Source organism: Pogona vitticeps, chromosome 1 (assembly GCF_051106095.1).
Source record: "Pogona vitticeps strain Pit_001003342236 chromosome 1, PviZW2.1, whole genome shotgun sequence".
In the NCBI taxonomy this organism is placed as follows: domain Eukaryota; kingdom Metazoa; phylum Chordata; class Lepidosauria; order Squamata; family Agamidae; genus Pogona; species Pogona vitticeps.
The window spans coordinates 107,584,105-107,604,645 of record NC_135783.1 but is presented as its reverse complement, the minus strand read 5'-3'; the positions used below and the strand labels follow the sequence as shown (position 1 = coordinate 107,604,645).

General features: G+C 41.0%; 1 protein-coding gene across 2 annotated transcripts in view; it reads right to left on the bottom strand.

Annotated features, from left to right (window-relative positions):
* Positions 1-20,221, bottom strand: part of LOC110073533 (gamma-aminobutyric acid receptor subunit rho-2) — a 56,458-nt gene extending 36,237 nt beyond the window's left edge. For both annotated transcript variants that reach the window (XM_072998826.2, XM_020783248.3), the window contains exons 1-2: positions 17,344-20,221; positions 8,724-8,830 (exon numbers count right to left, since the gene is read on the bottom strand). In XM_072998826.2, the coding sequence (XP_072854927.1) occupies positions 8,724-8,830; positions 17,344-17,561 (325 nt within the window). In that variant the 5' untranslated portion in view covers positions 17,562-20,221. The remainder of the gene's footprint in view (positions 1-8,723; positions 8,831-17,343) is intronic.
* Between the last annotated feature and the right edge of the window lie 320 nt (positions 20,222-20,541).

The following is a 20,541-nucleotide window of genomic DNA, read 5'->3' as shown; positions in this document are numbered from 1 at the left end:
GAGGAAAGGATTATATTATTAAATTCTACTGATATTTATGGAGGTTAACTATATTAATAGTAATGTAAATGCTCAGTGGAATGTGTAGCATTCATTATTTATACAGATCTGAAACAAATTATACACCCTGTACACTGTTATTTCATTTCTTCAAGCACTACCTTCATCCCCTGTTTGTGTTTTTTTCAGAGGTTATCCTGAGTACTGACCATACTGTTGAATTAAGCATCTGGTGATGAGTCACAGAAAGATGTCAAGAGATTTTTGATCTCGCTAATCCTTTAGGGTCATTAGGAAGCTGCTAGATTTTTAATCCTGTCTCTCTGTCCAGCTAAACTATATACAGCTACAGAAAAGGAGGAGGGAGGGGAAAGAGCTTTCTCCTGATGGTTAGCCAAATTCTCCATCATCCCTAACAGAGGAGCAAAAACAAGCAAGCAGTGCTCATGGGTACGGGAAATGGAGGACTGAAAAAAGAGGACAACAACAGCCTTCGAAGTAGCTGTCCAGAGATCCCTAGGGGGCACCATTTCTGCAGAATGGCCTGTGTACAGGTCTCAGAGACATAAAGGACAATTAATATCTGCAGATCAGAAAGTGTGTGCAGGAGGTGCTCTCGTGGCTGATTTCTCTTTCTGTTTCTGTCCATCCATTTTGTGCTCTTTTTTTAAAGGACATTTCAGCCCTTGCACTCATATTCCATTTGAGAGCTTCCTACGGGCCTCCGATTGCCTTCTGAGGGAACAGAATGGTTGACTAAGATAGGCTCTCAGTCTGATGCCCCATCTTTCTCCTTCAATTCTCAAGACAAAGATACAAGAATATAACACATGCATATATGCTAATCCATCAATCCAGGATATTCATTTTTATGGTTGCTTTTACTTTTGTTCACAATGACATCTGTAGTTTGTTCTTGCTACTGGACAAACAGATTCCATCAAGATGTGCCTGGATGGTGCCCTATGAACTGTTTTACCTTGCATACATTGGAGGCATTTATTAATGGATGCTGTTTCAAAGTCTATTATTTACAAATAACGTCTTCCTATATAGTGCATTGAATAAAGATAGACATGCATCTTCTCATGAACAACTGATGTTTTACTAGTATTAAAGTTGAAACACATTGCAGGGATAAGCAGGTGATCGAATGGTATTTTCCAACACCCTTATCCACAGTTGCCTCTGACACACTGCAGACATATCCCTTCCTTTTTCCCCACTGGAATATCAACTGCTCTCCACTTATGGGCTGTAGTTTTACACAGGAAGGAAGAGGAGGGCCCCTAAATTAGTTAGGTCTGTCTTTGTAGTTCCTCTCCAAAATAAAACCGAGGATGAACCGACAGGAACTGATTTCAACCTGGATTTTTGTTTGTGTGCCCAGCATTGTTATCCCAGCAGATCAGCATGGATGGCTGGATCCACTGGGAAAGGGTGAGGTCTGGCCAGAGGTTCTGTAGGTGAGGATTAAGTCATGTTGGCAAGGCTTTGCGGAGAGCTTCTGCTGCACCTGCCTGTTGGCTCCAGGCCACTGTGGATCTAATCCTGTCATTTCGTGAGCTACATTTGCAGCATTTTTGATTGGATTCTAGAACACATTAAATGTCAACGAATTAATAATCTGTGAGAATGCAGTCCAGACGTGACTTTACACAAAGGCATTTCTGATTTTGAAGTTTTATAGTAGAGATGGGCATGAACCAGAATACCAATGGTTTGTGTTGGTTCGTGGTTAAGTTTGTTCTTTGGGTTTGTGACCGCGAGGGTGGAACCAACCACTCACCCCTTTCCCTCCCACTGCCCCAGTTGCTTCTCTACTTTGTCTTTAAGCCGCTGCCACGCGCACCATCCTGAGAGGCAGCAGACACTGAAAGCTAGCCTGCTGTCTGTGTGTATGTGCCTGCCTGGCAACTGAGCAACAGGCAGCAGAGGCCCAGCTCCCACAGAAGAAGCCAGGCCTGCCGCTTCAGGATGGCGGCAGCAGAGGCATCAGTAACGGCTTATCAAGACAAGGTAGGGAGGTGACGGGAGGGGGGGAGAGAGGGGGCAAGCATCCCGTATTGCTGAAGCACTGAGGGGGAAAAAGTTCAGTGCTTTGTTTCATTTTGGTAAAATGGGATCCCCAAAGTGAACCAAGAACCAAATCACAAGCCAGCCCTGTTTGTTTGTTTGTTTGTTTGTTTGTTTGTTTGTTTGTTTGTTTGTTTGTTTGTTTGTTTGTTTGTTTGTTTGTTTGTTTGTTTGTGTGCGTGTGTGTCTTCTGGTTTGGGCCCATCTCTATTTTATAGCTATAGGCTAGACTCCAATTAAAGATTTTCACCAATGTAATTCTGGAGTGGCAAATAGCTGCTCATTAATAAGTTTGCAAAACCACACAACCTGGCTGGTTAGTAACAATTCAGTTAGGGCACTGTTTGGCACTCAAAGTTACAACATTACATCAACGCCTGTGTAAATTTCAGTCGATTTATGCCCTTAGATTAGATTAGATATCCTTTAGTCTCGAGAGACTATGGTAACGTGCTCTGTATGGAGGACACGGAACAGCGTCGAGTGTGGCTGAGAAGGCCGATTCGAGAGTGACAATCCCTTCCGCACTGAAGACAAATACAATCTGTTCCCTGTCCAGCTCCCTGATTTTGCTGCTTTCGGGACTGCCTCTTTGCCTCGGCCTGCTGGACAAGTGTCTCTTCAAATTGAGAGAGGCCGTGATGAACGCTCAGACGTCAAGGTTTCCCATCTGTTGAGGTATTTGCATCAGCCGGGCCTGGAAGGGTTTCCTCAAGTGCTTGGGCAAATTCCTCCACTTTTCTTTGATCGTGAGTCTTGCTGATGTCAATACGTCGTCTTCCTTTTTCATGTGATGCAATCTCTTTGTTCACAGTTTTACTCTACTACACACCAGGGAGATCAGTATTGCAATCAGCACTCTGGTAACTGTGTGTGATTGTAATACTAGGAAGGCTAGAATGTCTATTGAGGATCAAATCAAGCTGATCCCAATGCTTGGATCTTGGATGTCTCCAAGAGACTCTGTGTTGAAGCTTCGTATTAAAGAACGTGTTACTGACACAAAGACCATAATAACAGCAAAACTCCAGCAAGTGTTGGCCATTTTTGTTCATCTTCCCAATGCCAAAATGCCCTAGACAGGAGGGCCAAGAATTGTGATCAGCACCAACTCTAGCGTTAAAGTTTCCGAGAATGAATAGTGGCTCTCAGGGACTTTTTTGATAGTGGCTGCCAGATCATCACAGAATTTGTCTTTGACTTCTATTGTGGACGACAGTGTTGGTGCATATGCACTAATGAGGGTGACCAGTCCCATTCGTGAATGGTGCTGCAGAGATAGGATTCTTTCACTCCCCACAGTAAGTGGAACAATGGATCTCAGCAGACTATTTCTGACTGCAAGGCCAACACCATATTCCTTGGTCTCATTCAATGGTTTTCCCTGCCAGAAGAATGAGAAGGTTTTTCTTTGACAGATCCTGAGTCTGGCAATCTCGTCTCTTGCAGGGCAGCAAGGTCCATCTGCAGTCTACTCAGTTCCATGTCAATGACAGCTCTCTTGCGTTTGTCATCTATTTCCTGCAGGTTGTCAGAAAAGCCGTTGTCAGAAAAGCCAGGGGTCATTGTCTGAACATTCCAGGTGCCCAACTTTAGGGCAGAGGTTTTCTTATGATTGTTGTATGGTGCAGGGTTATCGATCTGCTTGTTGGCTTTCACCCTAAACTCCACACACCCCATGAGGTTAACAGACCATGGCAAGGTAGCACCTTACTGGCTGGGGACTGCTCAGCTTAAGGTGGGCGGTAGCTATCTAGTGAGGTGCAATGACCTCTCCCACCATCGGAAGCCCCTGGCGTCATGCTCTATGCCAATCAAACAAAGACTTATAAATGGTAACTGCTACTTCCCGTGTTGTTTCGACACTGTATACAAAGCTGATGTGTCCAGAGCACGAAGCCTGGGTAAAATAGTATGGAGGATAGGCTGTTACCCAAGCAGCAAATCTCCCCTCTCCATGTCGCTGAAATAGTCCAATGAAAAGGCAAGAGCCAATACAACTGGTTCCAGCGATGTCACAGGAGCTGACAGAATGACATGAACTGCCTCCAGGACTCCGGCTCCAGATTTTGCCTTGAGGTTAACTCCTGAAGCCTTTTCCATCAGTGGATATAGCCACAAGGCAGTGGAGGTTTGAAATCAGAGTTTTCCTTCTCTTAGATGCGCTGCCTTCAAAGGCTGACAAGCCCCACACCTGGCCTGCTCTCTAATAATGTGGAAGTATGATCCAACCCCTAAAACTTTCCTGCTCCCCAAGTGTATGCAATGCTATTTGGCTTCATTATTTACCAAATTAGAGTCAAAAATAGAATCAGAAAATTTTGCTTTAAATGAACGTTTCTGCTCACTTTCATTTAAAGCTAAACCCCTGCCCCCTCAGACCATGCGGTCAGGGAGAGCAAAGGTCAGCCTAAAAAAAATACCACACCAAATAAAATGTCTTCCCAAACACAGCTGACCTGCCTCAGCTTCCTCTTCAAGAAAAGGGCTTAGAGCTACTGCTCGCATTCATTTAAAGCTAAACTCCTGTCCCCTCAGCCCATGTGGTCAGGGAGAACAAAGGTCAGTCTAGAAAAAATACCACAGCAAATAAAATATCTTCTTTAAATGAATGCAAGCAATAAACCCTACACTGAATGTTGTGATGCCAGTTACAACTTCAGTGAAGTTTGAAAACTAACATCACCACTGCAGTGCAAAACTATGTATTATCCCTACAGATGCCAAACCTGCAAAGATAACCAGAAAGCAGGAACTGGGACCAGGAGAGGTAGGTATTTGGAGGATTGATTCAACAGGCAGCACACTCTGCCTCTCCTATGCCTGAAGATATTCTGTAAATTTCTACCTCTAAAAATTGACTTTCACCTCAACCAGGCTTACCTACCAAAACTGGGGTTGGGGAAGTGATAATAAAGTGAGGTGTAGAGCCTTTGAAGGGGCAAGGAAGACTTCAGGCACATGCTCTTATTCATAGATGCTCTCCTCCAGTTGCCTCCTGACTTCACATTTGCCTTATGAGGAAAACACAAGGTTAGAAACCCTATGTTTATCTCATAAGTTTTAATCACCTCTGTCTTACAACATATGTCAAATCAAAGTTTTGATGCAATTTCTGATGTGCCTACTAAGGAGAGAAGGATTATTGCTTTTCTGGCCCCCAACTCCCTAATGCCCATTCTGGCTGAGGTGTTTTGAGAGTTGCAGGCCACCCACCCAAAAAGGTTCCCTCTTCCCCCTCTGGTACCGCGGCTGATAGTAGCCCTCTGCAATCTCAAGCAAAGCGCATATCTGATCCTGAGAGTAAAATGTCCAACATTCAGACATTCCACAGCCTGCACATTATATGAGGGTCTCTCAAAAGGTTGTTTAATTCTATGTTTCTTTTAGTGAAGTGCAGACTTGTTGGGCTGCCAATTTGTGTAGCTGCTTTTCCTGTCTGCTGTTTTTCTGATCAAACTCTTCTCCCTCATCCTACCTTTTCTTCTGCAAAAACACAGGCTTCTTTGTATTCATACCTATGCAGGTGGGAAAACAGTTTAAGGGGCAATTTGAACACAAAAATAACCTCTTGTGTGTCCTTTTTTGTGATTTGGTCCTCCCCAAGTCTTCATTACAAGGAGGGAAATATGTGACTTAAATCTTCTGGAACAGGTAGCTTGGCTCTTGTGTGACTTCTACAACTGTCTTGAGCTTCTGTCCTCTACTTTATGGGGTACAGCCAGGAAGCAGCATTTGTCTGCCACTCATGATTTCCCCCATATTTGAGACACTCAAGCAGGATGTCCACACCAGGAGGTAGCTTCTGGGTTTGCTGAATGGGTATTCTGGGAGATGTAATCCAAAAGAGTAACATTTTCAAGTTCCAGAATGAGCTTAATCAGAGCATGAGAAAGCCTCCCAAAGCCTGAAAATAGCCAGTGGCTACACAGTATATTTAAAAGCAAATAATAGGGTGCTTTTTCTTTATGAAGGGACATGGTGGTGCTGTGGGCTAAACCGCAGAAGCCTGTGCTGCAGGGTCAGAAGACCAGCAGTCGTAAGATTGAATCCACGCGATGGAGTGAGCGCCCGTCGCTTGTCCCAGCTCCCGCCAACCTAGCGGTTTGAAAGCATGCAAATGCGAGTAGATAAATAGGGACCACCTCGGTGGGAAGGTAGCAGCGTTCCGTGTCTAAGTCGCACTGGCCATGTGACCAGGGAAGATTGTCTTCGGACAAAAAAAAAACAACGCTGGCTCTATGGCTTGGAAACGGGGATGAGCACCGCCCCCTAGAGTCGAACACGACTGGACAAAAATCGTCAAGGGGAACCTTTACCTTTACCTTTTTCTTTATGAGTTATTGGTATATCATCATCATCATCATCATCATCATCATCATCATCATCATCATCATCATCATCATCATCATCATCATGTGCCATCAAGTCAATTCTTACTTACGGCAACCCTTTCCAAGGTTTTTGAAGTATAAAGTACTCAGAAGTAGTGAACTATTCTCTTCATCTGAGGAGCACCCCGAGACTGTGCAGCTTGCCCAAGGCTACGCAGGCTTGTTTTTCTCACAGGAGGCACAGGAGGGAATCGAGCTCCCAACCTCTGGCTCCGTAGTCATACACTTAATTCATTGAGCTATCCAGCCTGCTTTATTGGTATATTCTCTCCAATAAAAACTCGCTAGCAGTAATTGAATTGGGCCCATTTATTTGTTTAGCCTTAATGTGTCTTGATTAAAAGCTGCCCAGGAGAAATGATCTGTTATGAAAATGGGTGTGGGTGGGAGGGAGAGACGTATAAACTGTACCACAGGAGGCATTAGGCTGTTCTTTAAGGGAAAAGATATTGCTATTTTAAGTATCAGCTAAAGCTGCTTATTCATGGACTCCCCCCTCCCCCTTTTTTTAAAAAGAGATGTCCTAGATGAAATTCATACAATGATATTTGGAGGAAAGGAGTCCAACTGAAACATTTATATAACCTTTAAATATTAATATTAGTAGTAAATAATACCTGAACATCTGTTAGCCCCACCAAGGTCATTGGTGCTGAGATGACTCTGAAAGGGTCAAGGCGAATGTACTCTCCTATGATGACAGGAAAATGCTCTACCACCTACATGGGGGGCTTCCCATGTATACTTCCTTTGTGTTGTGGTTTTAAAGGAATTTTAACACTCAGTGTTTAAAAATGTGCCAGTGTTTTAATGTCCCACATGAGAAGACAGATGTATGTGAATAAATATTTCATTTTCAGAACTTCTGGATAGCTCAGTGGTTTAGGTATCTGGCTGTGGAGCCAGAAGTTGGGAGTTCGATTCCCCACTGAGCCTCCTTGTCAGGGGCTGGACTCAATGATCCATTGGGTCCCTTCCAGATCTGCAGTTCTAAGATGATGTGTTTAATGAGACATTGTGCACAAGGAGGATCTTTGTGACCTTCTGTCTTATTGCAAATACAATTCTCAATTTTAAAAAGATCATTTGGAAAATGAGGTGAACTGAAGGAGGGTTTGATAATGAGAGCAGAAACAGACGTCATAGATAGGCCATGAATCAGAAGAGGAAAAACTTACAGTTAATCATATGTGACTGTCACTTGGAGGAGTAACTACATTAGGAAATAATGTCAGAAACTGGTGTTGGGATAGTGATTCAAATTATTTTCCGTTGAGTACATAAGTCACTGAGAATCAGCTCAGACATTCCCTTCCCAGCAGATTTTTTTCTCTCTCTCTCTCTGCTGCTGGGGCTTCTACTTTTTTAGGCTAGTGAATGCATTCTGATTGTTCGGGTGGTGTGATCACTTGAGCTGATGCAGAAAAGAATGGATAGGGGTGCTGGTAGTCAACTGGGTAGGGAGAGAGGATTCAAAGAGGCATTCTCATGGGCATTAGTTCCCTTCAATTATCTTAAGAGACCATTAAGGGGACTTTGAATGTTTGCTAATAATGCAACTCCTTCCTTCCTTCCTTTTAAAAAATAATAGTACAGTACTGCAACAAACTTACATTAGGATACCTAGGAGAAAAGAAAAAGAAAAAGGCAGAGAGAGGGGAGGAAGAAATTGCTAACCAACACTCCTTTGCAGCTTGTCAAGGTAATTCTGCTGTAGCCATGCCTCCTACAGATCTGGAGAGCTATAGGAGAAGCTGCCTTAACAATCTGTAAACCAAGGGATGATGACTAATTTCCTCCTCTCTTTCTCCTGACTCCTGTGTGGAAATCTAAAGCAAATTCACCCAAGAAACCTGACTTTCCAGGTGCAATTTCACAGTGGATCCATGTGGATGTTTTCTGCTGTGTAGTCTCACCCTTAGTTTCAAGAACTTGTAAATTAACATGTACTGTATTATCTGCAGGATTCTTGGTTTCTCAAACATGAGACTGCCTCTATCATGACACTCCAACAATAACGTGCTTTCTAATTACAGTTTACCTATGACTTCTGGTTCTTCCCTCTGAGAAAGCAGTACTTTCAATGTGCTCCTGGAATATCAGAAAGATAAATGTATTCTTTTTCCAGTGCCACAGAATAATTCCACAAATCAACTGAGGTTGTACCATTGGACCTTGAGTAAGAAAATGCCTGATTTAAAAAGTCTATTCTGAACAGTTCCCCAAAGAGTTGGAAAAGAACAAATTTCTTACCTCCAAAGGCAGGTCTCATGCTAAAATCATGGTCATCTACCCTCAGAAGCTGTTCACTTTTTCCTGTCCTTGTTTTGGTCATGTCATGGTTTTTTTTATATATGTGACTAAAACAGAAAACAAGAGTATCAGCTGTAACTTCTAGACTTGAAACACCAGACTAGATAAACAAATCCTGAAAACTGAGCTTTTCCTGTGGAAAGCTGTACAAATGAAAGAAAACATGGAAATTATACTTCAGAACAAATGAATGCTGTGTAGCCATTCAGCCACACAGCTGTTGTGGAACTGGAAATGCATCTTTCTATCAGCTTGTTCTGTGGTTGTAGCATATTACTCAGGGGATGTGAGGAAGTCATTTGAGAAAAACAGGGACAATGTGGCACTGTAAAACCCCACACTTGTCACAGGAGTTTATATAGCATCTCCTGTGCTGGCTTCTACCACCCCACACTGTTCTGCATGAGTGTGAGCATGAGCTGAAACACAGGACCTTTTGTGGATTATAGCTGTCAGAAAGTTTTTTTTTCTAATTTCTGTGTAGGAACTGTTAGATCATTCCAATGAAATGGATTGCCATCAGCTATTGTAATGTTTACAGGAGATTCATTCCACAGATTCTAGCAATGTTCCAAATGACTGCTATCCAGTATATCTGAAGTGTCATACTGGATGGCTAAAATTTTCTGTGACAACATGCTAGTTCCTTGTTTCAGCAGAGACAACAATATATGTCTTTCATAGTCTGTGGAAAGGCAAGAGAACAAAGGAACAGAATCAAATGTGCACCAGGAGAAGAAATCTCGCAATACCGCTGCATGAATGTATCTGTACTATTATCAGTCTGATACCTCTTTAGTGGCTCCATTTGAAGGATTCCTGAGATTTGTAGCATGATGACATATTTAGAATTATCTATGGTATTTAAGGACAGTGCACTGAAGCTATTTCAGTGAGAAATCTAGATACCTCACCAAATGACAAATTATGGGGGGGGGGGGAAGATGTCTCTTAAAGTGGTTTCAAAATGCTATACAGTATCTGTGCAGTATGGATAATCACTCTATAGAGAAATTACTTACTCAGAAATAAGGTCTTGAATGGTGTCCTAAGGATAGGTGTACATGTATCTTCCCTTGCACACAGGTTTAACCCTAACTGAATATTGTCTGCTCCGCACACAGACTTCAATCAGCATTCCATTCCAATAGTCCATTCTGCAAATCAACTATATGATTGAAGCTTGTACACTACATCTATGCTTCAAGATAAGTAGTTTGTATTCAAAGGTACTATCTCAAAAGACTGCTGATGGGCTCAAGGACCATAGATAAAGGACAGCATCTTGGATCAATATGATGGATCAGAAGGTCTCTTTTGGATCTTTTCTGAACTGTCACAGGAGATGGACTTGGTATCTATGGCTTGATAAAGACCACAACACAATAAACAAGCCACAGTATAAAGGAATGAACAAAAATAGCCAGTGCTGATGTTGAGAAAAAATTTCGTGACTGGCATAAAATCATCAGTTCACTCAACCAATACATTGTACATTTGCATCCAGTTATAATTTGTTCAAATGCATGTATACTTTTGAGTATGTATACCCACCACATAGACACACTTTCCAGTGATGCCAATGGGGGATAACACACAGATTGGAATGCTTGTTCCTTAAATATAAACAATATTTATATTGTTGCATACGGTGCTGCACAGGGTGCAACAAAGATCAGTTTACCAGCATCCTTCTTCAACAGCTTCTCCACTGAATACCTTGAGACCTGTCCATATCCAACTTTCTTTGCACATCGAAATGTGCCTCCATCCACATTATATTGTCCGAAAGGAGATATTATGTGCAAATGCTTCACAATCATGTCCACAGTTCACATTCAAACACTTCACAATCATGCCTGACTTTGAAGGTATCAGTGCAGAACTTACGTGAATCTATGTACACAACTGTCTTCGTGTACAAGTTTGTAAAACTTTAATTATGGTGCAGTTAGAGATCGGTTAGCTAGCCAGTTAGCTGAGAGGAAAACCATCTAGTCTTCCAATCGTTATTGCCCCACATTGATTTAGGAGGCAGGATCAGAGTAAAGCCCTTTGCCCTAGCAATGAGACGTGTATAAGCCACAGAGGAAACTTCATATTGCTTCTTTGCATTATCGATTGCTCTGGCCTTGTGTCCTTAGAACAGGGCTGGAACAAAAACGTTTTGCTTGTTGAGGTAAAGAACGAGATGGTGCTCCAGAATGTTCCATATACTGATGTCAACTGGACTGATAGCCTTTCATTAACACTGCTTGGAGGTACAGCACCTTCTATCACTACATTTTAACCCAGTTGGCTAAGTTAAGAGGTACAGGGTGAGATGCTTAACACACAGTTGATACGTTCAGCTGCAGTTACAATTCCAAGGTCACACAAAGCAGTTAGCTACCACTATTGTTGTAACGTGCTGTCAGGTCACCTTCAACTCACGGCAATTCTATGAATGAGCGATTTCAAAAATGCCTGTCCTGCTCTGCTCTTGCAGTGGGCTCTTCTAGGAAGTATTTCCATCTCGTATTTGGTCTCTTTTCCTTCTCCCTCCCACCTTTCCCGGCACTATTGTGTTTTCCAGAAAACCTTGCCTTCTTATGATGTGCCCAAAGTATGACAGTTTCACCATTTTTGCTTCCAGAGATAGTTCAGGTTTGATTTGATCTAGAACCCATTTGTTCATCTACCATTACGGTTACAATTTTTAGAAATAATATTTATTTTCCTGTTTCCCTAAAGGGAACAGACAGGACTTTTTTTTAAGTGAAGGGCTGAATTCAATTTGAGGTAAGTGATCAGGGCCCACATTCTGGTGGTGGGAGGGGACAAAGGCAAAAGTGGGAACAAAAATGTCACCATATGTTGGTTTAAAGCTCTTATTTCGAATAGCTAAGACTTAGAAGAGGCATTTCAACTTTTTATAATGAAAAAAGTGGGCAGTCGGACGACAGTGCAGAAGTAGGGCAAGCACCAAAGAATGGTGCCATGCTGGAGGAGGAGGAGGCATGACCATCTTGGAAAACCCAAAGAGCTTTCTTGGGGCCACAGGAGGGTGGCTTTGTTCTCTTGCCTAAAGTTCCCAATTCCTGAAACTAAAAAAGTACTGCTATGTGAATTTTGTACTACTCATCTATAGAACGAAATACACACACAACCTGCTTACTTGGAAGCATGTAATAATTCCTACTTTACCATATAGTGAGACCACTAAAATGTTACAACGATGTCACAAAAGGAGTAGTTATTTCCCTGTCAATGTAAAGTATTTATACCTTTGTGATTGGAAAAGGAATTAATTACAAGTCACTACTTCATGAAATGTGACCAAACTCCAGGAGGCAGTGGAGGACAAGAGGGCCTGGTGTGCTCTGGTCTATGGGGTCACAAAGATTCGGACACGACTGAATGACTAAGCAACAACACTTCATGAAAGAATCTAGTTATTTGTAACAAGTTACTACCAAGCATTAAACTAAATCCATACTCATGCAGAAACACTGCCTGGGAGCTTTGATGTCCAATTGTTCTTATTTGTATTCATTCAAAAATGAACTCAGTCCTGGGAAGATCTTGTAGCTCAAAGAAGGAACACAAGTTTAGCATGACTATCCCAGTTCAGTCCTTGGCTTCTGCCAGGTAGGATTGGGAAACGCTATTGTATGAAATGTCAGGAGGTCATATACTGTAGACAATATTGAGGGTCAGTATAGACAATGCTGAGCTTCGATATAAGGCAGCTTCTTCTCTGCATCTAGATTTGATTCTAAAAAGTGTGCGTCTAGATTACCAGACCTTCTGGTAAATGCTTGGAATGCTAACTGTATCAGGATGAGTGTTAAGTAGTATATGTCCAGTACAAAGACTTAAGATTATGATCATAGTGATAGGAGAAAAAGATGACTTTAACAGAGGCTTTCCAGATCAAACAAAGAGGACTGATACGGCAGGAAGGAAATAATTCCAGGATTCTAGATGACAGGTAGAAAAGCATGCATGTTGCCCAGAGTAGATTAGACACCCAGAGTAGATTCATTTGAATCTAGATGGGCAGGCCAAAAGCCAAATAAATAAATAAATAAATAAATAAATAGATAGATAGATAGATAGATAGACAGACAGACAGACAGACAGACAGACAGACAGACATAGATAGATAGATAGATAGATAGATAGATAGATAGATAGACAGACAGACAGACAGACAGACAGACATAGATAGATAGATAGATAGATAGATAGATAGATAGATAGATAGATAGATAGATAGATAGATAGATAGATAGATAGATAGATAGATAGATAGATAGATAGATAGACAGATAGATAGATAGATAGATAGATAGATAGATAGATAGATAGATGGGAAATGTTTTTAACTACAGATGGATATGAGAAATACAAAAGGCTGAGGAAGAGCTGGTACTTTCATTTACCAGCCAATTATTTGATTACACAATATGACACATCTCATTCCTCCTTGAGACATTTAAATGCCTCAGCTGTAATTAATCTCAGTGCTCAGCATTAAGCTCCTTTCGTTTCCATGATTACAAGGCACATATGAAAGCTCAAAAATGCATTTGCTCCTTGTACATAGAAATGCTACTATTTTCTCACCATGTGTACCAGCTGATGGTAAGTATGCTTAATTAGTACTTAGTACAAGAGCAGACTGTTCAAGTGAACTGATATTTTGATTTGGTAGTGCATCATTACTAGTATACAGTCACATTTGTCATCCAACAGTATACAATAAAAATATGATTAAAATATCTAGGGTTTGTGAACTGGTTTTATATATAGTTAAGGTTCTGAAGTGTTTACAAAATCAGTGAGGAGATTAAAAAAGGGATCTTTTGGAGCTAAAGACTGAAACAATCTCTGAGATAGACTCCACAGTAATCTTGTTTATGCCACTCCTGTACCCCACTGCAAGGAGGAGCAGGTCACACCATAAAACAAGCTTAAAAGAAGAACATTTGGAATGTCACAGCTTAGGTGGCCCAGTACATACAGGAAGCCTGGAAAAAAGTACGGGTTTATGAAGTCCACCATTGTGTGAAATAATATCATTCTTTACTAGTGAAGTAAGTGTTAATCGATTAACGCACTTTGATATCAGATTAAAAACGAATCTCCAATTAATCGGGTCTGCCATCTGGGGATTCTAGACCCAAGGTCTACTCTGGCCGGTTTACAAATTTAAAAACAATAAAACCAAAAACATTTATTATAGGTCCAAGATGGCAAAGTATAAGAAATTAAGATATGACAGGGGGGAAAGCCTGCCCAAACAGCCACATTTTAAGTTTATTCCTGAAAACATCCAGAGAGGGACCCAGGCGAATCTCCACCGGCAAGTTGTTCCAAAGGCGAGGGGCCACTGCCGAGAAGGTCCTGTTCCTCGTTCTCTCCTCCCTCGGCATTAGGTCCCTCAGCTGCCTGGCCTGACTGGAACAAGTGACTCTGGCAGAACTGGGTGGGAGGAGGCTTTATGTGTCATCGTAAGAACTTTGAAATCAACGGGGAAATGAATGGGCAACCAATGCAAGGCGGCCAGCGTGGGGAAAATATGTTGGTATCTTTTCACCCCTGTAAGAAGTCTGGCTGTCACATTTTGCATTAATTGATTTGTATCGATTATTCAATATTAATTGATACAAATCATACAGCACAGTAGAACAGATACTAAATGTTTTACATATTAATGCATCGTGAATTTGTAGGTGATGTAATTCAGATACTGCACTAACCAAAACATAGCTTCCTTGACAACATAAACAAATTGTGCAGCTTTCGACCAGGATCAGCAAACATAAAGTAAGAACATAGCTGAAAGCTCAGCTGCTTTAACCTAAGGGGCAAATTAGACATTGTAGGGAATATGTAGTTCCTCTGATTAACACGTTTCCCCTTCCAGAGTAGAATTTCCTCAGAGATGCACACTTCATCAGACTTGTAAATTAAACTAATGTTTGTCTTCAAGTGACCAATCTCAAAACAAAACATACTAAATGAAATATACCTTCATGAGAAAAAGCACCTTATGAGAGACATTTCTCATAATAAGCTTTTTTTCTCATCAAGGTATATTTGTGCTAAAAATGTCGTAAGCAAAGTCACTATTTTGACCCTCAGTCAGACTGGACAAGTATCCATCTACTTTAATATGGCTGACCGAAGCTGACTTTCCATCATCTGCTATCTGATTTTTAAAAGTAATGATGCTAGGAATTGAAACTTGGTAGCTTCTGCATGGAAATCACATGCTCTACAAATAATCTAGGGCCTTTCACTTGCATGTGAGTAATCAATAAGCAGTGCCAGCCAAAAATTGTACATACCCAGAACGTGGAAACATTACTTTTTTGAAATAGAAACACTTATGCTGATAGGGAGATTTAGGAAGTTGTTAACTTTGTTGGAACTGCATTCTCTTTTAAAAGCAAAAGCCTAGATATTGTTACGCTGAAGTCCCATTTTGTTCAGTAGAGTTTATTTCCAGAGTGTAGAAAAGTTAGTTTTTTTATTAAAGCTCCCGGAATCTCCCAGCCAGCATAGTCAATTGCCATGCTGCTTGAGAGATTTTTGAAAATTATAGTCCAAAACAGTAATTTTGTCAAATTCTAAAAAATTACTTTTTGGGCCATTACAATTTCAATATCATATGCCCCAAATAATTTGTTCATTAGATGGACTATACCTAACAAAGTATTGCCCCCCCCAGCAAATAACCCTTTAAAGAAATTGGGCATATTTTTCTATTTATGCATATACAGCGCATAATTATAAAAAAGGAAATTTATGATAAACAATCAAAATTAGGGTATGGTCAATCAAACGTGTGGGGAAATGCTGCGTTTAGAATGCAGTAGCCACACGGAATTGTAGGCAGGTGTCTAGGTAAGGCATCAGTTGTTACTAAAGCTATTTTTCCATGAAACGAAAAATCATTTGTAGGAATCAGTCCAAGCGACTCTTCACATTCCACAGTATAACAAACTGGTATCTAACCGACCCAAATGTGTGATTTCCGGTTACCGAGCAGTGCAAGAGAATAAGGCCAGTGAGCTGATGTGAACTAGCTTTGCTGATGGAAGAGAAATGAACCGTTTACCAGCAACCTTGGTCCAATTAAAAACAATAATCTCATCCACTATGCATCTCTTATGCAGTGAGACAAAGGCAGTAATCACCTCAAGTACAAAGTCCACAAACAATAAAACTATAAAGCTGAGCATCTGTTTGTATGTTAAACAGAAGTGGCCCTTTGTTGGGAGAAGAAATCCAACCAATAAATAGCTAACAGGGCTGGAGTTTGAAACTTCGACACCCAACCCAGCCCCCATGCTACTTGAGTCACACTTTTGGATCCACTTTTGAAAAACAGAGGGGCACAGATGGCTGCCAGGGACTCTCATATATATGCACAGTCCATAATATTTGGATGCACAGCCGGAGGGAGACAGATCTATGTTGAAAGCTATCTTTTTTTTTTAAGGGATCCAATAAACGTTTCACTCATTTGTCTTTGGACTGCTATCGATTTGCCTGGAATACTTATTTATCAAAGATTACTCGTGACAGTCAAAATTCTGCCATCAGTGCTTCGGCTTCAAAGTATCATGCCGAAGAAAACACAACTAATAAAAAGATAAAGGTCGGAGCATTTTCATTTAATAAAATGGATTAATCCGTCTTTGTTTGCAAGGTCATAGCCAGGCAAACAGTCTTTATAAGATGCAGTTCTCGCAGGATGACATAACTTAGCACAAAAATGGACTCAGGCTTCCTGGCAATTTTGCAAAGATTATATTTTTCTAACATTAACCTGCCTCTGCAACATGAAATCTAATCAACTTTACTAAGACCTTTCAGCTGCCTGGAACATGCTTTTTTTTGCCAATATTTCTGAAAGGTTAGCAAATGCACGAAAGGGGCAAATTTTTTGTAAACACATTCACACAAAAAAGTCCGTATCAAGTGTACGCACACAAAAATAGATGTTCATCAACAAAAAAAAAATGAAACTCCTTTATACATTTATTTGGGGACAAACCCTGCTGAACTAAGTATTACTTCATTGCAAGTAGCCTTGCACATTCTCAAATTGCAACTGACAAAGAATATACAGTACTTTGTGAATCCATGTTTCGTGCCTTCTGACCTCCTAGTCATTGGTCATAGAGAAAACCAACCCCACTGACTCAAGTAGTCCTGTTTCAGAGTTCATTCAGAGTAAGTGAGCCGCAACGCCTCTGTCCGGTGTTCCACCCCAGTTCTGAGAATCCACTCAGATCAGGTTATCTTTAAAAGCCCTTAGGAACACCATCTGTTACAATAGCTCTGAAATCAAGAAAAACAGCAATGAAAGATCACCTCGAGAACTACTGTCTCAGCTGTTTCTCACACCACCCACCTGAATGTACTTTTCAGGCACACCATACATCAATGTATACCCCCCCTTGCAAAACTCCATGTATTTCGTTTATTCTTCTAGAAATCCATAGTGACTGAAGAGAGACAGAGTAGTTTGTTTATTTATTATTTACAGTTCCTTTCTTACCTTGCTTTCTGCACTTCCTCTTGTCCTGTCCATCTCTTCCTCCTGTGTTTTCTGCTTTCCCCCAGAAGGGCCAAACAAAAGATCAAGAAAATTAGTTTAGCCAAATAAGGCATTCTGTGGCAAGCACTGCTCCACAATCCTTCAGTCCAGTAACCTCCTGCCGTGTGAGTATATCCTGGTTTAAACATTGAGTCAGCTGCATCGCCACAGCCTTGCATTTACCACAGTGATCATTGTCAGAAACCTGCTTTTCTGACTTAATATTTTAAACCCGCTTTCAGAGCCTCTTACTCAAAAGCTCTTCCTCCCCTCACTGGTCAGCGATTGGCCATTAGTCATGACGAAGTTACCCCTAGCTGGCAATATTTCCGCTGGATCCTAAATGAATGCTTTTGCAGAAACCCAGAGGATAAAATGAGCACAGTTCCCATCTGGCGAGTTTTTATTCAAACTACTAATCTCAGAGAACTGTGCACTCCTTCTGTCAGACAGTGTCAAGCCCACATCTTTTTCTTCTTCTTAACTGATGCTGGATCGATTGACTGCCGTTACATGAAGCAATTTTTAATGAGAAATTGATGTCTATACATTTATAGTGCAGCAAACTTTGCACAGTCTAATTTTTTTAAGTTGTGACTGGGGAGGATGTAATAATACTCCTCCAGCTCAGTCTCTGGACATGTTACAAAGCAACAACAGAATTGCTCTAGTACTGGATTGCTAAGAAAAGCATGTGCTTAAATTATTTAGCTCTACAGAAAGCTCAGAGTTTGCTTGAGATCCCGCAAAAAATCATAAGGAAAGAGAGTAATTCAATCCTTCAAAAAAACCCTCCTATTTATGAACGTGGGATACAGTGCTTCTGTATCCACAATTCAAGAGGCCAGAAAATAGCCCAGTGTTGCTTCACAAGGTGCCCCCACTGCTGGCAAGAAAAAGTATGCCAAACTTTACATAGCAACAGGCAACCTGATTAAAAAAGGAGTCAGGTTCTGGAATTTTCACCTGCTTGGTGTCTTTTTGTGAATGGTAGTGAGCACAACAGGCTATTCTATAGACCAGTGGTTCTCATCTTGGGTAACCCAGGTGTTCCTGGACTGCAATTCCCAGAAGCCTTCACCACTAGCTGGCTGGGATTTTTGGGAGTTGCAGCCCAAGAACACCTGGGTCACCCAAGGTTGGGAATCACAGCTGTAGACCAACTTAGCTGCTGACATGAGTGTCGTCAACATTCAGGCTGTAGGGGTTCAAATATTGATCCTCAAAAAAGCCCTTTCAAAATGGAGAAACTGATTTTTATCACACTGAGCATGTATTGAGCAATTTTGCCTGCAAGAACTTTGCAAAGTAGATACATTGTTTCAGCTTCAAGGGTGCAGAAGGGTGATATTTGGATAACTTAGGATAATTAAAGGTAACAGAAAAAAAAAAGTAAAAAAAAGTGCAAGCTTTCTTTGGAGAGTCAATAAAAACAGACTTGCTTTAAAGAAAGTAATGGAGTAACAGTCCTCCAGAAAGGGGGACATTTCGCCATGTATCTTCAGGGAATTAGCACACAATTTTTAAAGACACATTCAAAGTATTTGTCCATTACAAAAGGACAGAGCAGTTGGATTTGTCCAAGCCCTGAGTGGTTTCAGTAAACATTCTTAAGATTTCTGAACCAGGTTCCTGATGTAAGCTTTAAAGTGAAAATCAGCAACAGATCTGGGGCAATTTGAACTTTTGAACTTGTCAATCAGACCCCAATTGAATTTTTAACTTCTTCCCGGCCAAACAGGAATTCATGCTTGCAAAAGGATTCTGTCTGGTTGTAAAAATATTTTAAAGATTTGCTAAAAAGAATAAAGAACAAATCTTCAAAAGATCAGTCGTTTAAGCTGTGAAATTACTGGTTTTGTTTTTTGTTTTGCTTTTGTGGGTGGGGGTGGTCTTCTTCATCCTCTCACAGAAATATTCAATGTTAGCAGAGCTTTTGTGCCTATATCCAGTCATAGGTTATTCTTGACTTGCCACTATACAATTGTTTTGTAATTTTTTTTTTAAAAAATGAAAGATGTTATGTGGTATCATGTCCCTTGTGGTGACTATACAAGTTAATGACCTCTCAAGTGTCTTATCATTAACAGCTCTGCTCAAGCCTTGTAAACCAACAGCATCTCCTGTTAGGTTGTTCTCTCTTTCTACTGCTACCCCTTCAGCAATATTGTATTTTCCAGTAAATTCCGCTATGGTATTCCAAATTAATAGCTGTGATTTCCTTTGTTGAGTCAACCCATTTCATGTTAGATCTTCCTCTCTTCTTACTGCCCTCCACCCTTCTCCCAGCAATATTGTTTTTTCTAGTCAGTTTTATACTGTGGTGCCTTGACTTATGACCATAATCCGTTCCAGAAGATGGCCGTAACGCGAAATGGTTGTAAGTTGAAGCACCATTTCCCATAGGAATGCATCAAAATGCAATTAATCCATTCCAGCCGAAGAAAAAAATCACCAAAAAAATCACTGCAAGACTCATTGGAAGGGAGGGGAAGAAAATCAAGTGTGCAAGACTCATTCGAAATGCACATAAAACAAACAGAGCAGATAGGAAATGCACAGAGAACAAAGGGGACAGGTCAGAAATGCAAAGAAAACAGGAAAAAGCAAGGGAAGCATGCAGGACTCATTGGAAATGAGGAAAAACCCCCAAAAGCAACCAATCCCCCCAAGACTCATTGGAAATGGGGGAAGCCAAAAAACAAACTAACCCCCCAAGACCCATCAGAAATAGGAAAAACAAAAAACAAACCTCCCAAGAGCCATAGGAAATGGGAAAAAACAAAAAGCAGTAACCCCCAAGACCCATCACAGCACAGAAACATAACCCCCAGCTCAAAACCACGCTGCAAAACTACCCAGAATAGTTTTTTAAAAGCAGAAAACAGCACCTTACAAGGCAGCCCAAAGCTTCCCTGCAAACACACACACACACACACACGCTCACTCAGAAGCAGACAGTCCCAAGTCTCCTCCGAGGACGCACTCTAACTGTTGGGGTGAAAGAACTACAAAGAAGAAGCCTTGGCACCACCTACAGTTAGCAATTTGAATTTCCTGCCTTTTTCCCCTGCCTTTTTTCTGTTCATAAGTAGAAGCTCCGGTCGCAAGTCGAAGCAAAATTTTGCGGCCGAAGCTGGTCGTAACTTGAAATGGTCA